At 48.8% G+C, this 19,025-nt stretch overlaps 1 protein-coding gene across 7 annotated transcripts in view; it reads left to right on the top strand.

The window, feature by feature from the left end:
* Positions 1-16,696, top strand: part of ARHGAP22 (Rho GTPase activating protein 22) — a 333,567-nt gene extending 316,871 nt beyond the window's left edge. For all 7 annotated transcript variants that reach the window (XM_019555600.1, XM_019555601.1, XM_019555604.1 and 4 more), the window contains 2 exons: positions 1,593-2,493; positions 15,693-16,696. In XM_019555600.1, the coding sequence (XP_019411145.1) occupies positions 1,593-2,493; positions 15,693-15,921 (1,130 nt within the window). In that variant the 3' untranslated portion in view covers positions 15,922-16,696. The remainder of the gene's footprint in view (positions 1-1,592; positions 2,494-15,692) is intronic.
* The last annotated feature ends 2,329 nt before the right edge of the window (positions 16,697-19,025 follow it).

The raw sequence follows: 19,025 nt of genomic DNA on the forward strand, positions 1-19,025 counted from the left end.
ACCCATAGCCCCTTGCCCCCCACCCCCAGCCCTGTCAGTGCCCATCACTCCCAACCCACAACCCTCTGCCTCCTCCAGCCCTGCTGCCCCCAAAGAAGCTCCCTGTCCCCCTTCCCCAGCTGGAGGGGCAGGCACCTGCCCCACCTCCCTGCCCTGCTGCAGCACCAGCAGGCACTTGCATGTGCACATACACACACTCTCTCTCTCTCTCTCTTTCTGTCCCTGTCTGTCCTGGCCTTACCTGCCTGCAGCTGCTGGGGCTTGTGGGCAGATGCAGGTGATGCCCTACCCCCACTCTCCCCAGCCCCAAGCAGCTTCTGGCTGGGGCAAGCCAGGAAGTGCTGAGGAAAACTTCGATGCTGAGCGGAGACAGAGCAAAATCGTGGACATATGTTGATATTTTAAAAAACTGCCAGGACAGAGACTGGAAGGTCCAAAAAGAGGACATGTCTGGGAAAACCTGGGTGCATGGTAACCCTAGCTGAGGGGATTGAGCTGTAGGACTGAGCTAGGTCCCAGTTGTAATATACACCAGTGTGGTACACCAGCATACATCCAGTGTGGTGCTCAGTCTCCCTCTAGTGGTGGCTGGGCCACAAACACACCTAGATGAGACTGAGGCTTTGGCTGATAAAAGGGTGACTTTCAATGCAAGCAGTACACACTCATGCGCTTAGCTCCAGCAGTCTCAGATTCAGTATCTGCCGCTGAAGCCCCAGCCCCAGAGCATGGCATGTCATGGTTCAGCTGATGCCCTACGTGCTGCCTTACAGTGTTGAAATACTTTCCTCATTAGCAAATGAATTACTACTGATTGTGCAACTTTCCCATTTCCAGGACATAGTCAGCACAGTTTTGGTAAAGGACGCTTTCTGGAATATTTTGCCCAGCCAGTTGAGTTAGTAATAACTTGTCAAAAACCATAGCAGAGTTCAATTTCCATCAGTGGGATCTCACCAAAGGTGACTTTGCCCTAAGTACTCAGTACACAGCTGTGCAGTTCAGGCAGGGGAAAAGACAGACTGCAGCGGGGTGCGTCCTGACAAAGAATGGAACTGCAAGGCAGTCACTGAGGGGTGCGAGAAGCCATTTGTTCTGTTTTCATGCCACCAAACACATATACCACCACTGTTCTAAGGGCTCCAACTCCCATTGCTTAACAAAGACAGCGTGGTGTACTGGCTAGAGTAGGAGGTCTGGCAGTTAGGACTCCTGGGTTCTGCTGCTGACTCACTCACTGATTCACTCTGTGATGTTGGGCAAGACAGTGTAATTATTCATTGATAACATTGCTAATAACCACTTGCACTGTACTAAATCATCAAGATATGAGGGCTCCTTTATGTGAGGCCCGGCACAGACATGTTTGAATCCCATATTCCACATCTGTAATCATGCCAACAATGCTACTTGTCTTTTCCAATCCATTGATGGAAGAGCCTAGAGTTATTAGCATGTATTATTTATACAGGTCCATTATTGTACATTATGGTCCCAGAGCTGCCCCATGGAGTTTCTCAGAGCCAGGAAATGAATATCTGAGGCCTTTTCATTCCTCTGATTAAATCCTTGGTTGTGTTTCCTCCCCACAGGCACCTCACTGGTTCAGCACCTGATGACTGTTCTGATAAGCGAACAGGGACGGATCTTTGCTGTTCCACAGGCTGATGCATCAGGAAGCCAGCCCGTGGCCTGGCCTGCACACCTGCACAGCACTGTGGAATGGATCTCTGAAGAAGACAGCGAGGAAAGCCGCTCAGAGCACAGCGCCCCCAGCCCTGGTGACCTGCATCCTGGCAGCGCTGTGGTCTTGAATGCTGTGCCTGGCTCACTGACTAAAATCACCCCTCAGGAGCGCAGCGGCAAAGTGAGCCAGCCAGCTACCAGCCCCAGTAAAAGAGTCCAGACATTGCCCCCCTGGAAATACTCCTTTCGCCAGCAGGGGGCACGGTCAGTGAGCCCCAAGCGGGGCAGCTCATCCTTAGATATCCCCAATCTGTCCTCTGGTGGGAACTGGCTGATGAATGGATTGTACTCTCTCCGAGGGCACCGCCGGACCTCCTCTGGGGAACGCGTAAAAGACTCAGGTTCGTCCCAGAGACTCTCTACTTATGACAATGTGCCCTCCTCCAGCCTCTCTCTCAGCACACACAGCATTGCCAGCACCACGTGGTCAACGTCATCCTGTGAAATCTCCGTCATGGACTCTGTCAGCAGCTGCCCAGCTTGTCGGGCCAGCGACACCTCAGCCTTAAGCTCTCTTCGAACTGAGTGGGCTACTCAGGGCTCACTGTCACAAAGCGAAATCAAGACTGTGGATCTGGAGAACAGCCTTCAAAGGCTTGAAGCATGCAGCAGTAGCAGTGAGCTTAGTGACCCTGCCACTGCTTCCAGAGACTCTGCCAAGTGCTCCAGAGCCCTGCAGAGCTTGGTGGCAGAGCTAAAGACAGAACTAAGCAAACAGAGGACTGAGTATGAGTCTAGTATGAAAAGGTAACCCCACTCCTGGCAGTGACTAGAAATCCTTGTTGCAGTGTTGTCCTTAAGCAAAAAATGAATGGGTCTGAGCAATGGGTCTGAGCTGCATAGTATGTGGGGTGTTCAGATCTAGGGCTTCAGTTGCCTGAAGGAGAAAGAGGGGGTCAAGTTTAGACACATATCCAGACCTCTGTTTTCCAGAGCTGTTTGAATGCAGCTTTGCTCTCATCCCAGGTACTTTACAGCTAGAGAGGATTGAAAAAATGGGATTTCCATTCCCTGGGAAACTAGTGTTTTGCTAGTCAGGGCATCCAGTGGAAAAGAAAGTGTCAGCACGTCCATTTCATAGACATTAGGGCTGGAAGGGACCTCAGAAGATTGAGTCCAGCCCCCCTGCCCAAAGGGCAGGAAGTCAGCTGGAGTCATAGTTTTGATTTTGATTGGCATTCTCAGCCCCAGAACCACCAGAGTGAGTTTGACAGCCAGGGGTGCCTTTCTGCAAGTGGGGAAAGCCAGGCAAGCGCTCTTGGAACTTGAAGGGCCTGATCAGGCACATGAGTTCCTAGGGTGCATAGGACACACACCCTGGAGACAGCTGCCTGGGGTGGCAGGAAAGTGCAGGCAGTCCTGGCTGCCCATGCTCTCCTGCTATAAAACGAACAGAAGTCTGGCACAATGAAGTGGCACAAATTCTTACGATCTATTGTTCCAGCCACATTGGGGTGCTGCAGAAGGTATGAACATCTATTTGCTGTTTTTCTGGTGGCACAAAGTTGATGAAAGGTGACTTCTGTTTCCACCCACAACTACAAGGGTATTCTCTAGCTACACAGGGCAACAGGATCAGACAAACGTTTGAAAATTAATCTGTAAGCATTTGATGGGGTTGTATGCAGATAAGTACACAGGTAAGCAATCCCAAGAAATAAACAGGAGTTTGTAAGTTTGGATGTGATACTGCCTACATGAAAAAATGTTTGATAGGTAGGTAGTTTTGCCCTAGATGAAATTATGTCCATTAACTTGGTGCTATACTACAATACTGAAGAATCAGCTTCTGCTTGAGCATTTGCTGTAATGTTTCGAGACAGTGGCAGGTCCAGAAATAGCTAGTGTTTGTTATGGGAGGCAAGCAGGTACTCTGGGCCAGATATGGGCACTTCATTGCAGTAAATGTTATTTGTAGTGCAGGATGTCCCACAAGCCCCAACTCCAGGCCATGGGCCCTTAAGGCCAGGTACTGAATAGATACAGGATACACTTTACAGCTGTTGCATAATATTGAGGAGACCTCTAGGACTGTGGAGGAAGGACCTCCAGAGGTAGCACTAGAGAAGGAAAAGGATATGAAATTCCACGAAGGTGGAAGCTTGTGACCTCTGGCAGCAAGCAGAAGACTTCATCTCCACTGGGAGATGGGCAACGCAGTTTGGATAGGAGGTGAGTACCTCCTGGGGATGAAAGAACAGGTTAGGGACTACTTGGAAAAGCTGGATATGTACAAATCTATGGGGATGGATGGGATGCACCCAAGGGTGCTGAGGAAGGTGACTGATGTGATTGCAGAGCCATTTGTCATCATCTTTGAAAACTCATGGCAATCAGGAGAGGTCCCAGATGATTGGAAAAGGGCAAACATAGTGCCCATATTTAAGAAAGGGAAGAAGCAGGATCCAGGGAACTACAGACCAGTCAGCCTCACCTCTGTCCCTGGAAAAATCGTGGAGCAGATCCTCAAGGAATCCATCTGTAAGCACCTGGTGGAAAAAAGAGTGATTAGGAACAGTCAGCATGGATCAATCATGGGCAAGTCATGCCTGACCAACCTGAATGCCTTCTATGATGAGGTGACTGGCTCTGTGGATGCGGGGAGAGCAGTGGATGTGATATGCCTTAACTTTAGTAGGCTTTTGATATGGTCTCCCACAACATTCTCAAGCTAAGGAAGTATGGGTTGAATGAATGGACTATAAGGTAGATAAAAACATGGCTGGATTGTTGGACTCAAAAGATAGTAATGAATGGCTCAATGTCTAGTTGATAGCCCATGTTAAGTGGAGTGCCCCAGGGGTTGAGCCTGGGGCCAGTTTTATTCAACATTTTCATCAATGATCTGAAAAACAAGATGGAGTGCACCCTCAGCAAATTCATGGATGACACCAAACCAGGGAGGCAGGGGTAGTAGATATGCTGGAGGGTAGGGGTAGAATTCAGAGAGTTCTAGACAAATTGGAGGATTGATCTAGAAACCTCATGAGGTTCAATAAAGTAGAAGTGCAAAGTCCTGCATTTAGGAGAGAACAGCCCCATGCACCAGTACAGGCTGGGGGCTGACTGGCTAAGCAGCAGTTCTGCAGAAGAGGGCCTGGGGATTATAGTGGATAATAGGTTAAATATGAGCCAACAGTGTGCCTTTGTTGTAAAGAAGGCTAACAGCATATTGGGCTGCATTGGTAATTGCCAGCATATCAAGGGATTAGTCTCTTCTATTCAGGACTGGTGAAGCCACATCTGGAATACTATGCCCAGTTTTGGAACCCCCACTACAGAAAGGATGTGAACAAATTGGAGATAGTCTAGTTTGGGGCAGCAAAATGATTAGTAGGCTGGGAAACATGACTTATGAAGAGAGGCTGAGGGAAGTGGGGTTTTATAGTCTGGAGAAGAGAAGACTGAGAGGGGGATTTAATAGCAGCCTAAACTACCTGGAGGATGGTACCAAAGAGGAGGGAGCTGGGCTGTGCTCAGTTGTGACAGATGACAGAACAAAGAGCAATGGTGTCAAGTTGCAGCAACAGAAGTTTAGGTTAGACATTAAGAAAAACTTTCTCCTAAGGAGGGTAGTAAAGTAATGGAACAGGTTACCCAGAGAGGTTGAGGAATCTCCATCCTTGGAGGTTTTTAAATTCTGTGTAGACAGCCTTGGCTAGGGTGCTCTAGTTGGGGACAGCCTGCTTTGAGCAGGGGGTGGTACTAGATGACTTCCCGAGGTCCCTTCCAACCCTAAGTTTCTGATTCTATGACTGCTTTAGATCCAGCCTGTTGTCATTTTTTCTTTTGTGTTACAACTAGCTCATGGCACCTTAAATGTCCTAGGACTTTTTAGATTGAGCCATAATCTGGTTTGTATGTTCCATGTCTGGTTATCCCTATGTTGTCACCAGTCTCTCGATATGAGGATGACAGTCTTCCATTAAATAGGGAGGTCATCAATGACTGAGGAGACCAATCCAAGATGTGAATGCTCAGCTGCAGATATAGCAAATAGTTCTAGGAGGAGCAGAGTCTGGTGATGTCAGGTCACAGCTCTTTCCCTTTGTCTCTCTTGCCTCTTCTCTCCATACTGAGGCAAGTTTTCCCAAATTGACTGATGTCTTTTCATACATCATAGCATCAGTGGGGACAGTTCAGTGATTGAGTGTCCTAGGTATTGGTGTCAATATCATGGTTTTTTAGGTTGGTCTTCAAGGTGTCCTTGAGTCTCTTCTTTTTGTCTACCTCTAGAGTGGTGACCATCAGTGAGTTGGACGTACAGGAACTGTTTTGGAGTCAATTGTTGTTTTGGGAGTTGGTTGTTAAGAATCCTTTCAATATGTTCTGTCCGACAGAACCAGTGCTATATAAACATGGCTTTTATGCTGGTGGAGTCTGCTAGATCCACAATGCTGGTGTCTGTTCTCTTGTCATTCCAACTGATTGGAAGGAGGAGCAGGAGTCTGCAAATCTTCTTTGATGCTAGGCCAATTTGCATCTGAACCTGTGTCTGAACTGGAGCTGGTATTGTTCTGGCTATCATCTGACTTTTCTGGGCGATTGTGTGAACTGAGATCTCAGTTGATTCTGAGGCCTGGTGCTATAGACCAGGCTGTAGCATTTAGCATGAGCTCTCTCTCTCTTTTGTATGGTGTCAGATTTCAACCTCCAAATCTATGAGCCGCTGTCTGGTTTTATCGCTCAATGTGTGGATTCCACCTGCCCTGTCTGGACGTTTGTAAAAATTGCAATTTTCGATTACATGCTGTGCTGTTTATTGGCTACCACCTTCACATGGGAGGTTGTCCAAAATGTTCATTTTGTACAGTGTTGTTTTGAAGCATCTGTATCCAGATCTCAGACTGTTTAACTTGACACACACTTCTCTTTCAAGGTCATGTCCAATGTGGGGACTCGTTTGATGTTGGTATAAAATGCTGTAGAGGAATAGGTCTGACCTTTCCCAGTGGTTGGCCCACTCCATTGCTACCCATGAGTGCATCCCTGCATACAAGGGCATGCACTTGCAGTGGCAAAAGTAGTAGTAGCACAAATTTATGCCACCACTTTTTGCTGCAGTGCACACTCCTGTGCATGGCTTTGGTGTGGGTCAGATTGCCCCACTTCTGGCAAACTGCCCTTTCCTTGCACCCTCCCAGCATGCCTGAGGACCCAGGGTGCAACTAAATGAGTGGAGACATTCTTGCTGACAGCCAGAACGTCTCTCTGGAGGACCAAGCCTTCATGTTTGCCAGTGTACGGTCCTGTTGCATGCACTGTATCACTTCTTTTCTCAATGTTTTTTTTTGCTGCTGGGATTTCCTGGTAGCAAAATTTGCCCGTGCACTAAAAATTTGCAGCACGGGTCATGTTTTAACATTCTGGGCATGTGGTTTGTGGTGCCATAAAGAGGTTTGTGGTGCCACAACCCGTACATGCCTGCACACCTGGATGCAGCCCATAGGTTTAGTTCAGCATCTCCAGTCTCTTCCAAGAGCTTGTGGGCTTAATGTATACATTGTTTATAAGTCTTAAGCTTCCATCTGTTTGGGTCTTCAGTTACCAATTGATGGAACAGGTGATTTTTATCATCTCTTGCCTCAAATGCCAGTAATGATGTTAATGTCTGTCTTCTTATATCAGTTCGACTAATGCCCAAGAATACAGGAAGTACATCTGTGTGCGTGTAGGTTGCGCAGCCTGTTGTAAATCTCAGCATACTGTTAAGTACAGTGTTGAGCTTTCTAGTGTGATAGCTTTGGGCCCATATAAGAGCACAGTAAGATGCTGGGGCATATACCATTGTGAGGGTGGTGGTTCTGAGGACTTTGAAGTTGGCACCCCATGTCATGCTGGCTAAACATGTTAAGGCAGCTACCCATGCAGAGACTTTACTGATGACCTTCTGAGTGTGATGTTTATAGGTAAGGCAGTAATCTAATGCAAGTCCTAGTTAGGTTGGGATATGCTCATGGGGAAGGATGTGCTTGCCTACTGTGATATTCAGCCTGCTCTTGGCATGGTAATTGTCCAGGTGGACAAGTGATGACATTGATTTACTGATGCTCAATTTTAAGTGTCATTTGTGGAGATAATCAGCAATGAGTTCCATGTCAGTACGCAGTATCATTTCCAGTATTATCATATCTATTCCATGGGCTCCTGTGGCAACATTGTCAGTGTACATGTATCACTTAGAAGATATTGTATGCGGGAAGTCTGAGGACTATGCCTTGAAAAGAATTGGTGCTAGCACTGCCCTTTGGGAAACTCCATTCTTCAGAGTTCATACTCTGCTTTTTTCTCTTTGGCTGGAAGTGAGCTTGAATGATCTGTTGGAGAACATGTTCATGATGAAAAGTCATAGCTTGTGGCCAGGTGTCAGAGTGCAGTTTATATTTGAGGCCGTAATACTATATAGTTTCATAGGAAGCAGCAAGGTTTGTAAAGATCGTGCCTGTTTTCTGTCTCATTTCAAATCCATTGTCTATGTTGGGGTATCCAGCCTTTTTGAATGTGGGGCTGGACCATGAACTTTTTATTACCCAGTGTGCCGGCAGGAGCAGGCACTTGTGCGGCCTGTCCAGTCGGGCTGCAACCTGGGAACACAGGGGTCAAGGGGAGCCGGCTGACCCCACCGTGCCCTCCCTGCCACCTGGGCGGCCTCAAGGATGCTCCCACACCTGCGCACCTGGGCTCAGCAGCCAGGGGAACATGTGGGGACTCTACAGGTGGGTGTGGGATGTGCAGGTACATCTCCAGCGGGGCAGCCCGAGCCCAAGCGGCAGGGGTCCCTCCCTCCTTGGGGCTCATGACTCACCACCCCCCAGCACGATGTCTGTGGGCATGGAGGGGATGCGGGGAGGTGGGAACAGTGCCGGCTTCCCACCCCGACAGCCACAGCGGCGGCGGCAGCAGCATCTCCTGCAGGCCTGGCTGCAGCATCCCCCTGAGCCGGCATCCACGCCCCCTGCACTGCGACCTGCTCCAGCCCATGCGGCCGGCATGCAAATGAGGGATGGGGTGGGGCTAGGGACAGAAACCCTGCAATGTGGGAGAGGGGATGAGCTGCCATGCAAATGAGGAAGGGAGGGGTGGGGCGAGGAAGGGATACCGTGAAATGAGGGGGGAGGGGAGGAGGTGCACTGTGTCAGCAACGTCAAGCTGACGCAGTGCATGTGGGAACCTTGTCCCTTCCCCAGCCCTTCAGCAGCCATTAGGAAGCTGCTGAGGGGCTGGGAGAAGGACAAGGGATGGGAACGAAAGTAAACACGGTTTCCCATCACAGCCCTGCGAGGCACAGAAAATGGCTTGGCGGGCCGCATGGTGGCCCATGGGCCACATGTTGGACAAGCCTGTTCTATGTCATATGTAAGTAATGTAACTTGGTCAGTGGTATACCACTTTTCCAAAAGCCAGCTTGTTCTTGTGGGTGATGGGAATCAGTGATGTCCTCGGTTCTATTCAGGATTAGGCATGCTATGACTTTGTTCATAACACAGATTAGTGAGATGGGACAACAGTTCTTCAGATACTCTGGTGGTTTATTGGCTTTCAGGATAGCAATGATGTCAACTTTTCTCCAGATTTTTGGAAGACTATTACTTTCTAGACATTTGTACGTGGATTTCTGGAGCCATCTTTGCCTTGTGATTCTGATCTTGGTAACAAATTCTGGGAATATCTTATTTGTAGGGACAACTGTAAATCATGCTGGAAATGCCCCCCCGCAGTGGCTTCTTTAATATTTTTCGTTTTGCTACTTGCTCTCCCTGCCCCTGATTTGTGGAAGGGCCCTGTTGGCTGAGCTGTTTGCTGTTGATTGCTAGGGAAGCAAAAACTGCAGTTTTAAATATGCTGCAGTTTTCACTTCCCCGGCAATCAGCAATAAATGAGGGGAAATCAGCAGCCAGAAGGACTCCTGCACCAATCAGGTGGTCTAGCAGTCTTGCCAGTCTTAGGACACATCCACAAAGACATGCACTTGCAGCAACTCAAATTTGAGCCAGGGATTTGTGCCTCAGCACACATGCCCAGACATGCATTTTGATGTGGCACAAGTTGTGCCACTTGGGGCAAAAAATCCCTGCCCAGCTCCTTCCGTATATGCAGCCAGGGGGAGCTAGAGCCCAGGGCCAGCACCTGTGGTGGCCCCAGCAGTATAAAACCTGCCCTGTGCTAGCCCCAGCAATATAAAAACTTGCCCTCATCCATGTGGGCACCAGTGACACGGCTCGGAGTGCTCCTAGCTGGGTCATGAGGTGCTTCAGGGATTTGGGTGAGGGGCTAAAGGGTCTGGGGGCACAGGTGGTGTTTCGATCCTCCCAGTCTCGGGGTATGGGCTGAGGAAGGAGAGGAGGATCCACATAGTCAACCAAAGACTGTGGTGCTGGTGTCATCAGGAAGGTTTTGGCTTTCATGACCACAGTCCGCTCTTTGGAGAGAGAGGCAGCGAGCTGTTAGGAAGGGATGGCTTCCACCTCTCCCCCCTGGGGAGGAGGCTTTTCTCAGCTAGACTGGCTGACCTGCTCCACCAAGCTTTAAACTAAGCCTGCCAGGGGATGGGAGGACTACTGCCACTGCTGGCCCACTGAGCAACCCTTGCAAAGCCAGCAGGCCAAGGCACATAAGGGATCCCACCCCAGCCCCAGCCTTGGAACAAAATGTAGGCAAGGCAAGGGCCCCTAAGGGGACACTTGCATGTCTATACACAAATGCCACGAGCCTGGGGAATAAACAGGAGGAACTTGTTCTCCTGCTAAATGCAAAAGCTATGATGTCATTGGGATAACAGAGACCTGGTGGGACTCCACCCATGACTGGACCACAGGTATAGACGACTATACCCTGTACAGGAGGGATCTAGTGGACAAAAGGGGCAGGGGCGTTCTCTATGTCAAGTAAAGCTACACATCCCTGCAAGCTGACATTGGCACCCACAGTGGACGACTTGAGACCCTCTGAGTTAAAATCCATGGGGAACACGGCTCAGGGGATATACTATGGTGGGGGTCTACTACAGACCCCCTACCCAGAGTCAAGACCTCGACCAGGAGTTCACTAGGGAATTGGCTGAGGCCGCACAATCCTGGTGTATGGTTGTCATGGGAGACTTTAACTACCCAGACATCTCATGGGAGGAGCGCTCGGCCAAATCCGAGTAGTCGCAAAGCTTTCTCTCATGTATGGACGACCTCTATCTGATGCAGGAAGTGTACGGGCCAACAAGAGGTAAAGCACTGCTCGACCTTGTACTGGCAACCAGGGATGACCTAACTGGCAACCTAACAATTGAAGGGAAGCTGGGTGACAGTGATCATGAACTGATCACCTTCACCATCTGCTGTAAAGCTGGCAAGTCAGTCAGTTGTACAGAAGTCCTCGACTTCAGGAAAGCTGACTTTGACAAGCTAAGGAGGCTTGTCAGAGAGGCCCTAAAAGGCCATAACCCAATGGAAAGGGGAGTTCAGGATGCATGGATGCTCCTCAAGGGAGCAATCCTGGATGCACAAGCAAAGTCCATCCCATCTCAGAGGAAAGGCAGAAAAAGGGCACAGCAGCCCCCTTGGCTCTCCGGGGACTGGTGGACCTCCAGTGTTTCAAAAGGAAGACCTAAAAAGGATGGAGGACTGGAACCACCACCAAGGAAGAATACTCTGCTTTAGTCCGGACTTGCAGAGAGCAAATCAGGAAAGGCAAGGCTGAGATGGAACTCTAGCTAGCTACCAATATCAAGGAAATTAAGAAGTCCTTTTTTAGATATGTGGGGAGCTGGAGGAAAAGCAAGGGCAGCATTGGACCCCTGCTAAACCAGGTGGGGCAACTGACAACTGATGCCCAGGAACAAACAAACTTGCTAAATGGGTATTTTGCATCAGTTTTCCATCAGCCCCATGGGACAGCCCTGCCCACTATGGGTCAGGGAGGCCCAGGTGAGGGAGATTCCTTGCCCTCCATCAAAGCTGACCTCGTGAAGGAACACCTTGACAGGCTGGATACCTTCAAGCCAGCTGGCCCTGATGGGTTACACCCAAGGGTACTCAGGAAGCTGGCGAGCATCATAGCTCAGCCCCTGGCATGGATCTTTGAGAGTTCTTGGCGCTCTGGTGAAATGCCAGATGATTCGAAGGGGGCCAGTGTGGTGCCTATCTTCAAGACGGGGAGGAAAGTGGATCCAGCAAACTACAGGTCCGTCAGCCTGACCTCTACCCTGGGAAAATCTTGGACAAGATTATCAAGGAGGCCATCCTTAACAGACTAGCTGAAGGCAATATCCTGAGGGATACCCAGCAGGGGTTTGTTGCGGGGAGGTCTTGCTTGACCAATCTCATTTCCTTTTATGACCAGGTGACTTATCACCTGGACAAAGGGGAAGAGGTCAATGTCATATACCTCAACTTTAAAAAAGCCTTTAATCTGGTATTCCATGATCACCTCTTGGTTAAAATGGCTAACTGCGGCCTTGACATCACCATGATCCGCTGGCTGTGGAACTGGCTCTGCGATAGGACCTAGAGGGTGGTGGTCAATGGGAGCCAATCATCTTGGTGTGCTGTAACCAGTGGGGTCCCACAAGGCTCTGTCCTAGGGCCTATACTGTTTAACATCTACATCAATGATGTGGACATTGGTGTCAGAAGCGGACTGGCCAAGTTCACCAATGACACCAAACTGGGGTAAAGCAGCCACACCTGAGGACAGGAGGGTGATTCAGGCAGATCTGGACAGACTCATGAAATGGGCAGACGAGAACCTGATGGTGTTCAACACAGAAAAATGTAAGGTTCTCCACCTTGGGAGGAAAAACCTGCACCATGCTTATAAGCTCAGTAGTCCTACGCTGGCTAGCACTATGGAAGAAAGAGACTTGGGGGTCATCATTGACCACAAGATGAACATGAGCCTTCAGTGTGATGCTGTGGCTAGTAAAGCAAGCAAAATGTTGGCTTGCCTACATAGATGCTTCTCGAGCAAATGCCGGGATGTCATTTGCCCGCTGTAGTCGGCCTTGATGAGGCCGCAGCTGAAGTACTGTGTCCAGTTTTGGGCTCCACAATTCAAAAAGGATGTGGAGAAGCTTGAGAGGGTGCAGAGGAGAGCCACGCGCATGATCAGAGGGCAGGAAAACAGACCGTATGATGAGAGGCTGAGATCAATGGGGCTATTCAGCCTGGAAAAGCACAGGATCAGGGGTGGCCACGTGTAGGCTTATCAGGGTGCTCATCAGGATCTGGGGGAATGACTGTTCACCAGAGCCCCCCAAGCGATAACAAGATTGAACAGTCATAGACTCCACTGTGACTGGTTCAGACTGGACATAAGAAAGAACTTCTTCACTGTCTGAGCCCCCAAGGTTTGGAACAGACTGCCACCTGTGCTGGGTCAAGCACCCACTTTGAATGCCTTCAAAACACATTTGGATGCTTATCTTGCTGGGATCCTATGATCCCTGCTGACTTACTGCCCCTGGGGCTGGGGGCTAGACTCGATGATCCTCCAGGGTCCCTTCCAGCTCAAATGTCTATGAAATCTATGAACAGCTCAGGGCTATTTGCCCTCAGGAGCTTCTGAGGCCTGGCCACTTGGTATTGGATGTTACCCCTTGTGCCAGCTGAACTGCTGAAGGAGCCCTAACCTGGAGTGGCTCCTGCACCCTCTACCCACTGCAGCAGTCTGGCAGTAGGGGCTGCTGCCTGGCTGTGACCTGCTGCCACCTACAACAGCATCCGCCCCCTTGGACCTGCAGTCAAATGGCTGCACCCCCGCCAGACCTGGTTGGGGTGCCCCCGCTCTGCCATCTGGGCAGCTATCACCCAGAGAATGTGGTCCTTGTGGTAGCACACTTTGAACTGTCAAAGCATGTCCTCTTGGCCCCAAATGACCAAGAGGCTAGCTATCTCATGTGCCCTTCATTTGGGTCCCCAGTACTGACCCCAGACAGATTCCTCTGCACAGGTCTCGTGACTTCTCACCAGCAGAGATGTGTTCCTTTTTTACAAATTGCAAATACTCTGATAAGAAACTGATATTCTCTCATTAAAATACCCAAAATAGTGCTCTTCCGCTATTAAAATGAAATGCCACTGTATATAGAGAGATCAGCTGAGGAATGTTTTATTGTTATATTTACAAGTGTAAAGCAATTTGGGGGGGGGTTTGTGGGTGGGTGTAGAGTTTGTGAGGGTGAGGTTTGGGGGGTATGGGGCTTGTGGCTGGGTATGTGGGTGGCTTGAGGATGTGGGTATTGGGGGGACTGTGTAGGGGGTGGCTGCTCAAGAGAGGTGGGTCCCCTACACCCCCACAGGGTGCAGCCTGGACTGTCCCTTCATAGGGCCCACAACCTCCCCCACACACACACAGGGCACACGCCCTCCCTGCACAGCACACATGCATCCCCACAGGGCCCACATACCCCGCAGGGCCTTCAATCACCCCCCCTGCAGGGCCCACAGCTTGACCCCGCAGCAGCAGTGGGGCGCTCAGGGCCCACTGAGGCCAGAGCCCCCAATGCGGCATGGCCCTGTTTGCCTCAAAGCTGGCACCACCTGTGCCGCTTGTCGCAAGACTGGTCTGGCATGGTGCAGCATGGGGCCATGTGGCTTTAGGTAGCACCAGGGCTACTGGATCTGCTCAGCTCCCAGCTCCCCCAAGGCATAGGTGGGGAGTGGGAGCTGATTGGGGTGTATGCTGCATGGGCAGCAGCAGGGCCAAGGGGCAGAGAGCTCCCTTGCCCCTCAGCCCTGCTGCTGCCCATGACCCAGGCAGCTCCCACTCCCCACTCATGGCTGGTGATAGCTGAGCAGCAGTGAAGCTGCATACAGTTCTTTCCCCCCTGCCTCCCTCTCCCAAGATCCCTGCTTCCTAGGCCGACTGGGAGCAAATTACTCTCAGTCAGTGTCTACACATGCACTACTGCACAGTAGGTAAAACACCATTAATCTAGCACCTGTGTTTGTTGGTACTAGCAAATGGTGTATTAGCCTAATTTATTGTGCAGTAAATCCTGCACACATGTAGACACTGATGCTTTACTGCACATTAGATTAGTCTATTGTGCAGTAAAGCACCTCATGTAGACACACCCAGCATTGCTGACTCATTTAATCCAATGAAGATTACATTCAAGATGAAGTGGGTCAGCTTCTAAAGGTGGCTGGAGAGAGGTCTGGGCTAATACCTGACCTAACCTAACCTCTTTCTTACGTGAGGAGGATGCTTACTTAACACACTGCTTGTACACAGAACAGGCAGCCCTTGCATAAGCAGCTCTACATTAGAATCAGCCTAGTCGAGACAAACAGGCGTGGCCTCTGGAAACTCTGGGGTGCATGTAGGTAAGCAGGGAAACTCCAACTTTCCCTGCTTTTGCAGACCTACTCTGGAAATCCCAAGGGCGCATCTTGGTGAGGAGTAGGATCCCGCACAGGAATTCAAGGGGCACGCAGTACCGGAAGCCCTAGAACACATCCCCTGTTGTCCCACAGCATCAATGGGCAGGACGGGGCAAAACATTTTACTCAGTGAAACAGATAAGCTATACCAGGACATATTCCAGTACACAGCTCATGCTTCATTCGGTGGCATCTATTTTTAGCTTAGATCAGATGATTTGACAGGAAAGGAGAGGCATGAGGAGGGACAAGAGGATTTTCAAAAGTAATTTCAATTTAAACTAATTGTTGGATTGATCAGAGCACCTCAAAAATCCTTCTGTGCCTAAAGAGTGAGTGATATAGCCTGGAGAAGAGAAACTGCATTGTTCCTATAAAATCAAAGGGCTGAGTCCCCACTTAAACCTTAATCATGGATCTGCAATTTGTGTCTCTGTAACCTATTACACGGTTATTTTGAGAAAATCTTAGCAGTGATATGAAAAGCTGTAATTTTTATGACAGGTACCATAGCATTCTCCAGTCTAAAATGCCTTTTGTTTCTTCCCTTCCCCCACCCCTGGCTTTAAGAATTGAAGAAACAAGTGCAGATCTGAAAAAGCAAGTGACAAAGTTGGAAGAAGAGTTGGACCAAGAGCAAAAGAGATACATGATGCTGGAGATCAAATTGAGGAATTCTGAGCGAGCACGTGAAGATGCTGAAAAAAGAAACCGTCTCCTACAGAAGGAAATGGAAGATTTTTTTTCAACGTTAGGGAATTTAACTGTTGGGAACCAGGGAGCTAACGTCCCCAAATAGAGAAATCTGACAGGCATCACAGAACATGAGATTAAAAAAAAATAAGATTGAAAGAAAGCAGTCCATCTATGCACATTTTGATCCAGTTTACTCATGCATCATGAGTAATTCTGCAATGATTTCATGGTCTCAGTGATTTTTATGCTGTGGTCTTTGGTTTACATATAATAGCATACTTGGACTGTCAGGGAAATTGACTGCTAAAGGCAATGCTCAAAAACACAGATACCACATCACAGAATGTCTGTGGAGGGGATGGAGTCTCTCTTCCCAAAGGTCAAAGAGACTTTCTGGTTTGCCATAGAAATGTCACTGGTTTTGGCTTTATTTCACCATCCCTTTGCTGATCCGGGGACAATAGATATGCACACGACATCAGAAAGTGAATGGCTCTTCGGCCAGCCAGAGCTGAGGGAGCAGAATTTTAGTTTGTCACAGTGTATAGCTCATGCAGTGAATTAGGCTGAACTTGATGTTATGTTCTCCGTTCATCATGACATTTGTTTAAAAAAATATGCTTGGTTAAAAATCTTACTCCTGTACCCAGTATCATTTTACGAAGGTGTCTTGCAAAACTGGCCTAAAACCACTTAAAGGCATTTGAAAATCTGACACTTTATTAAGGTGTTCATCTGATTACCAAAAGCCTATGACTCCAATATTATTTGCACCAAATGTGACTTACTGAAATTGTATGCGATTAATAAACACTTTGGCTGAGCAAACTGCATAGAGCTGTAACTATGCATGTCTTGCTGCAGGTGTCTTTACAGCCCGTGATTTCTCTCATTTTTGAAGTAGGGATCTCACAATTACTGGTGAAAACTGATGGAGTGACATGTGAATAAAAGTATCAATAAGGTAATGTAAAAATCCGGCACTCGTGGTTCAAAGATGATACCTTTTATCAGACCAACTCTCAGGTGGTCTAATAAAAGGTAACATCTCTGAACCACGAGTGCCGGATTTTTGGATTTCTTTTTGTCTCAGACCAAAACGGCTACCAAATATATCAACGAGGTAAGGAATTTATATAAAGTGGCTAAACTATTGTTAAATAAATCCCACAGTGAAGATAATGTATTAAAGCACCTCAAATAATTTAAACCTAAGGGTTTGTCAGTCCACATACAGGAGGACCTTAGGTCTTACAATTAGAGAGAAGAGGAAAGAAAGAGAGAGAGGGAGGACAGAGCTCTTTTCTTGTGGCTACTCACTATGCAGGTGCACAGCTATTATTCTGCACTGTTCAGAAAGGGACAGAAGTTGTTACCATCTAGCTTTTAGCTTCCAGTCTTTAGTGAAAAGCACTCAGCTCCCTCCAGTGACCCAAGAAAACATTCTGTATCCCATTACTAGCTCCACAGGGCGTGTGGGCGAGGCACCTGCCTGTTGCTTGAAGCAGCCTGCCACTTGCTGGACGAGAAAGGATTAGCACTGCCCATCTTTCTGCCATGACATTCATTTCCCCTGCAGCAGTTCTATTGTTATGTCCATTCACGCCACTGATGACAGGGAGGAAGATGGCCCACTATTTCATTAGATCAGAGCAGTTCCCTTTCCAATTAAATTTTGAGCTAGAGCATCAGGCAGTAGGTTTTAGCCACTTCCTCTTCAATATCCACATTCAAAAACAAAGCTTTTAATGTGCATGGAAAGCAAATGCAGCAGGTATAAATATTTTCATATACTAAGTGGACACCTTCAATTAAAAGTAAAGAGGAAGAAGAAAAGGAGGACACCTCCGCTGTATTTGCCTTGGCCAGGGGATCAGCAATGTGATATGGAGCTTTTCCTCAATGGTATATAATCCAGGTAAGCAGCAACTGAATTATCTAAAAACTTCCCTGATTGCCATCACCATACTATCTGGGCATCCCTCAGCCTTTACTGTATTTCATCCCTTAACAGCACTCTGAGGCAGAAAAGCACTGTTAGCCCCGCTGGCAAACATATTTGTATTACCTTAACATTTGCGTGTGCACACCCCGCCACTCACCCCATAAAGGTAGACCCCCCCCACACACCCCCCATGAACGTTGCCCCTACTCCAGTGATCTCATGACTCAAGCTTACAAGTGACAGCAAAGAGGGGGTCATGAAGAGGCACAGAAATGCTAAGACAAGCTCCACAGAAGATGTTTAGGTGCTTGACTCCAAGGGAGTTCAACAGGATTTAGATACCTAAGAATCTCTGATGATTGAGCCGTATGTATGCGACTTGCTCAAGATCGTGTGGGAAGTCTGTGCAGAAGAAAGAACAGAATCCTAGCTCCAGGAGAGGCTCAGTCCTCTGTCCTGTGTTACTGTGTGAAACTGGACCAGTGGTGGCCTGTGTTAAATGACTCTTGTGTTTACACTTCAAAAAATCAAGTTGTGCTAACTTGAGGCAACTTAGGGAGCCATTGCCTTTCCCTTGCAGCCTACTGTGCTCAAGAGGCTTTGGTTTACCATCTAAAGCGGGGGCAAGTGAAATATGGCCCACGGGCTGGATTTGGCCCACCAGACCATTCTGTTTGGCCCACAGGGCACCTAAAATGTTTAGAAAATTAATTTTTATCTGCTCCTGACTGCTGTCAAAAATGACAGGAACTAGGGACAGTAGGACCAAAGGGAAGCTGGCAGGACTCAGGAGCAAGGCCAGCCCAGCACTAGCCCTCCAATGGAAGCGTCTGCCTGGCCTGGATTTCACTGCTTCCCCGCACGCCTGCTCCAGCACCATGTGGCCCTGGGCTGAATCACTGGACCATGCCGGTAGGCTGTGGCCAGGAGCAGGAGAGGAGAGAGTGTGTGTGTGTGCGCGCAATGGGGGAGGGGGAGAGAGAAACAGAGAGCAATAAGGGAATGAGAGAGAAAGTGCGTGTGTAGTGAGGGCTTCTGCCTGCACTGACTTTCACTGCTTCCCTGTATGCCTGCTCCAGCACCACATGGCCCCAGGCTGCATCACTGAACTGCAGGAGCACAGGGCCATGCCAGCACCCTGCGGGAAGGAGTGGGAGAGGGGTGTGTGTATGCAATGAGGGAAGGGAAGAGAGTGACAGAGCAATGGGGGAAGGAGAGAGAGAGAGAGAGAGTGTGTGTGTGTGTGTGTGTGTGTTCATAAG

The sequence above is a fragment of the Crocodylus porosus genome, unplaced genomic scaffold (genome assembly GCF_001723895.1).
Source record: "Crocodylus porosus isolate Cpor-Errol unplaced genomic scaffold, CroPor_comp1, whole genome shotgun sequence".
Classification (NCBI taxonomy): Eukaryota; Metazoa; Chordata; order Crocodylia; family Crocodylidae; genus Crocodylus; species Crocodylus porosus.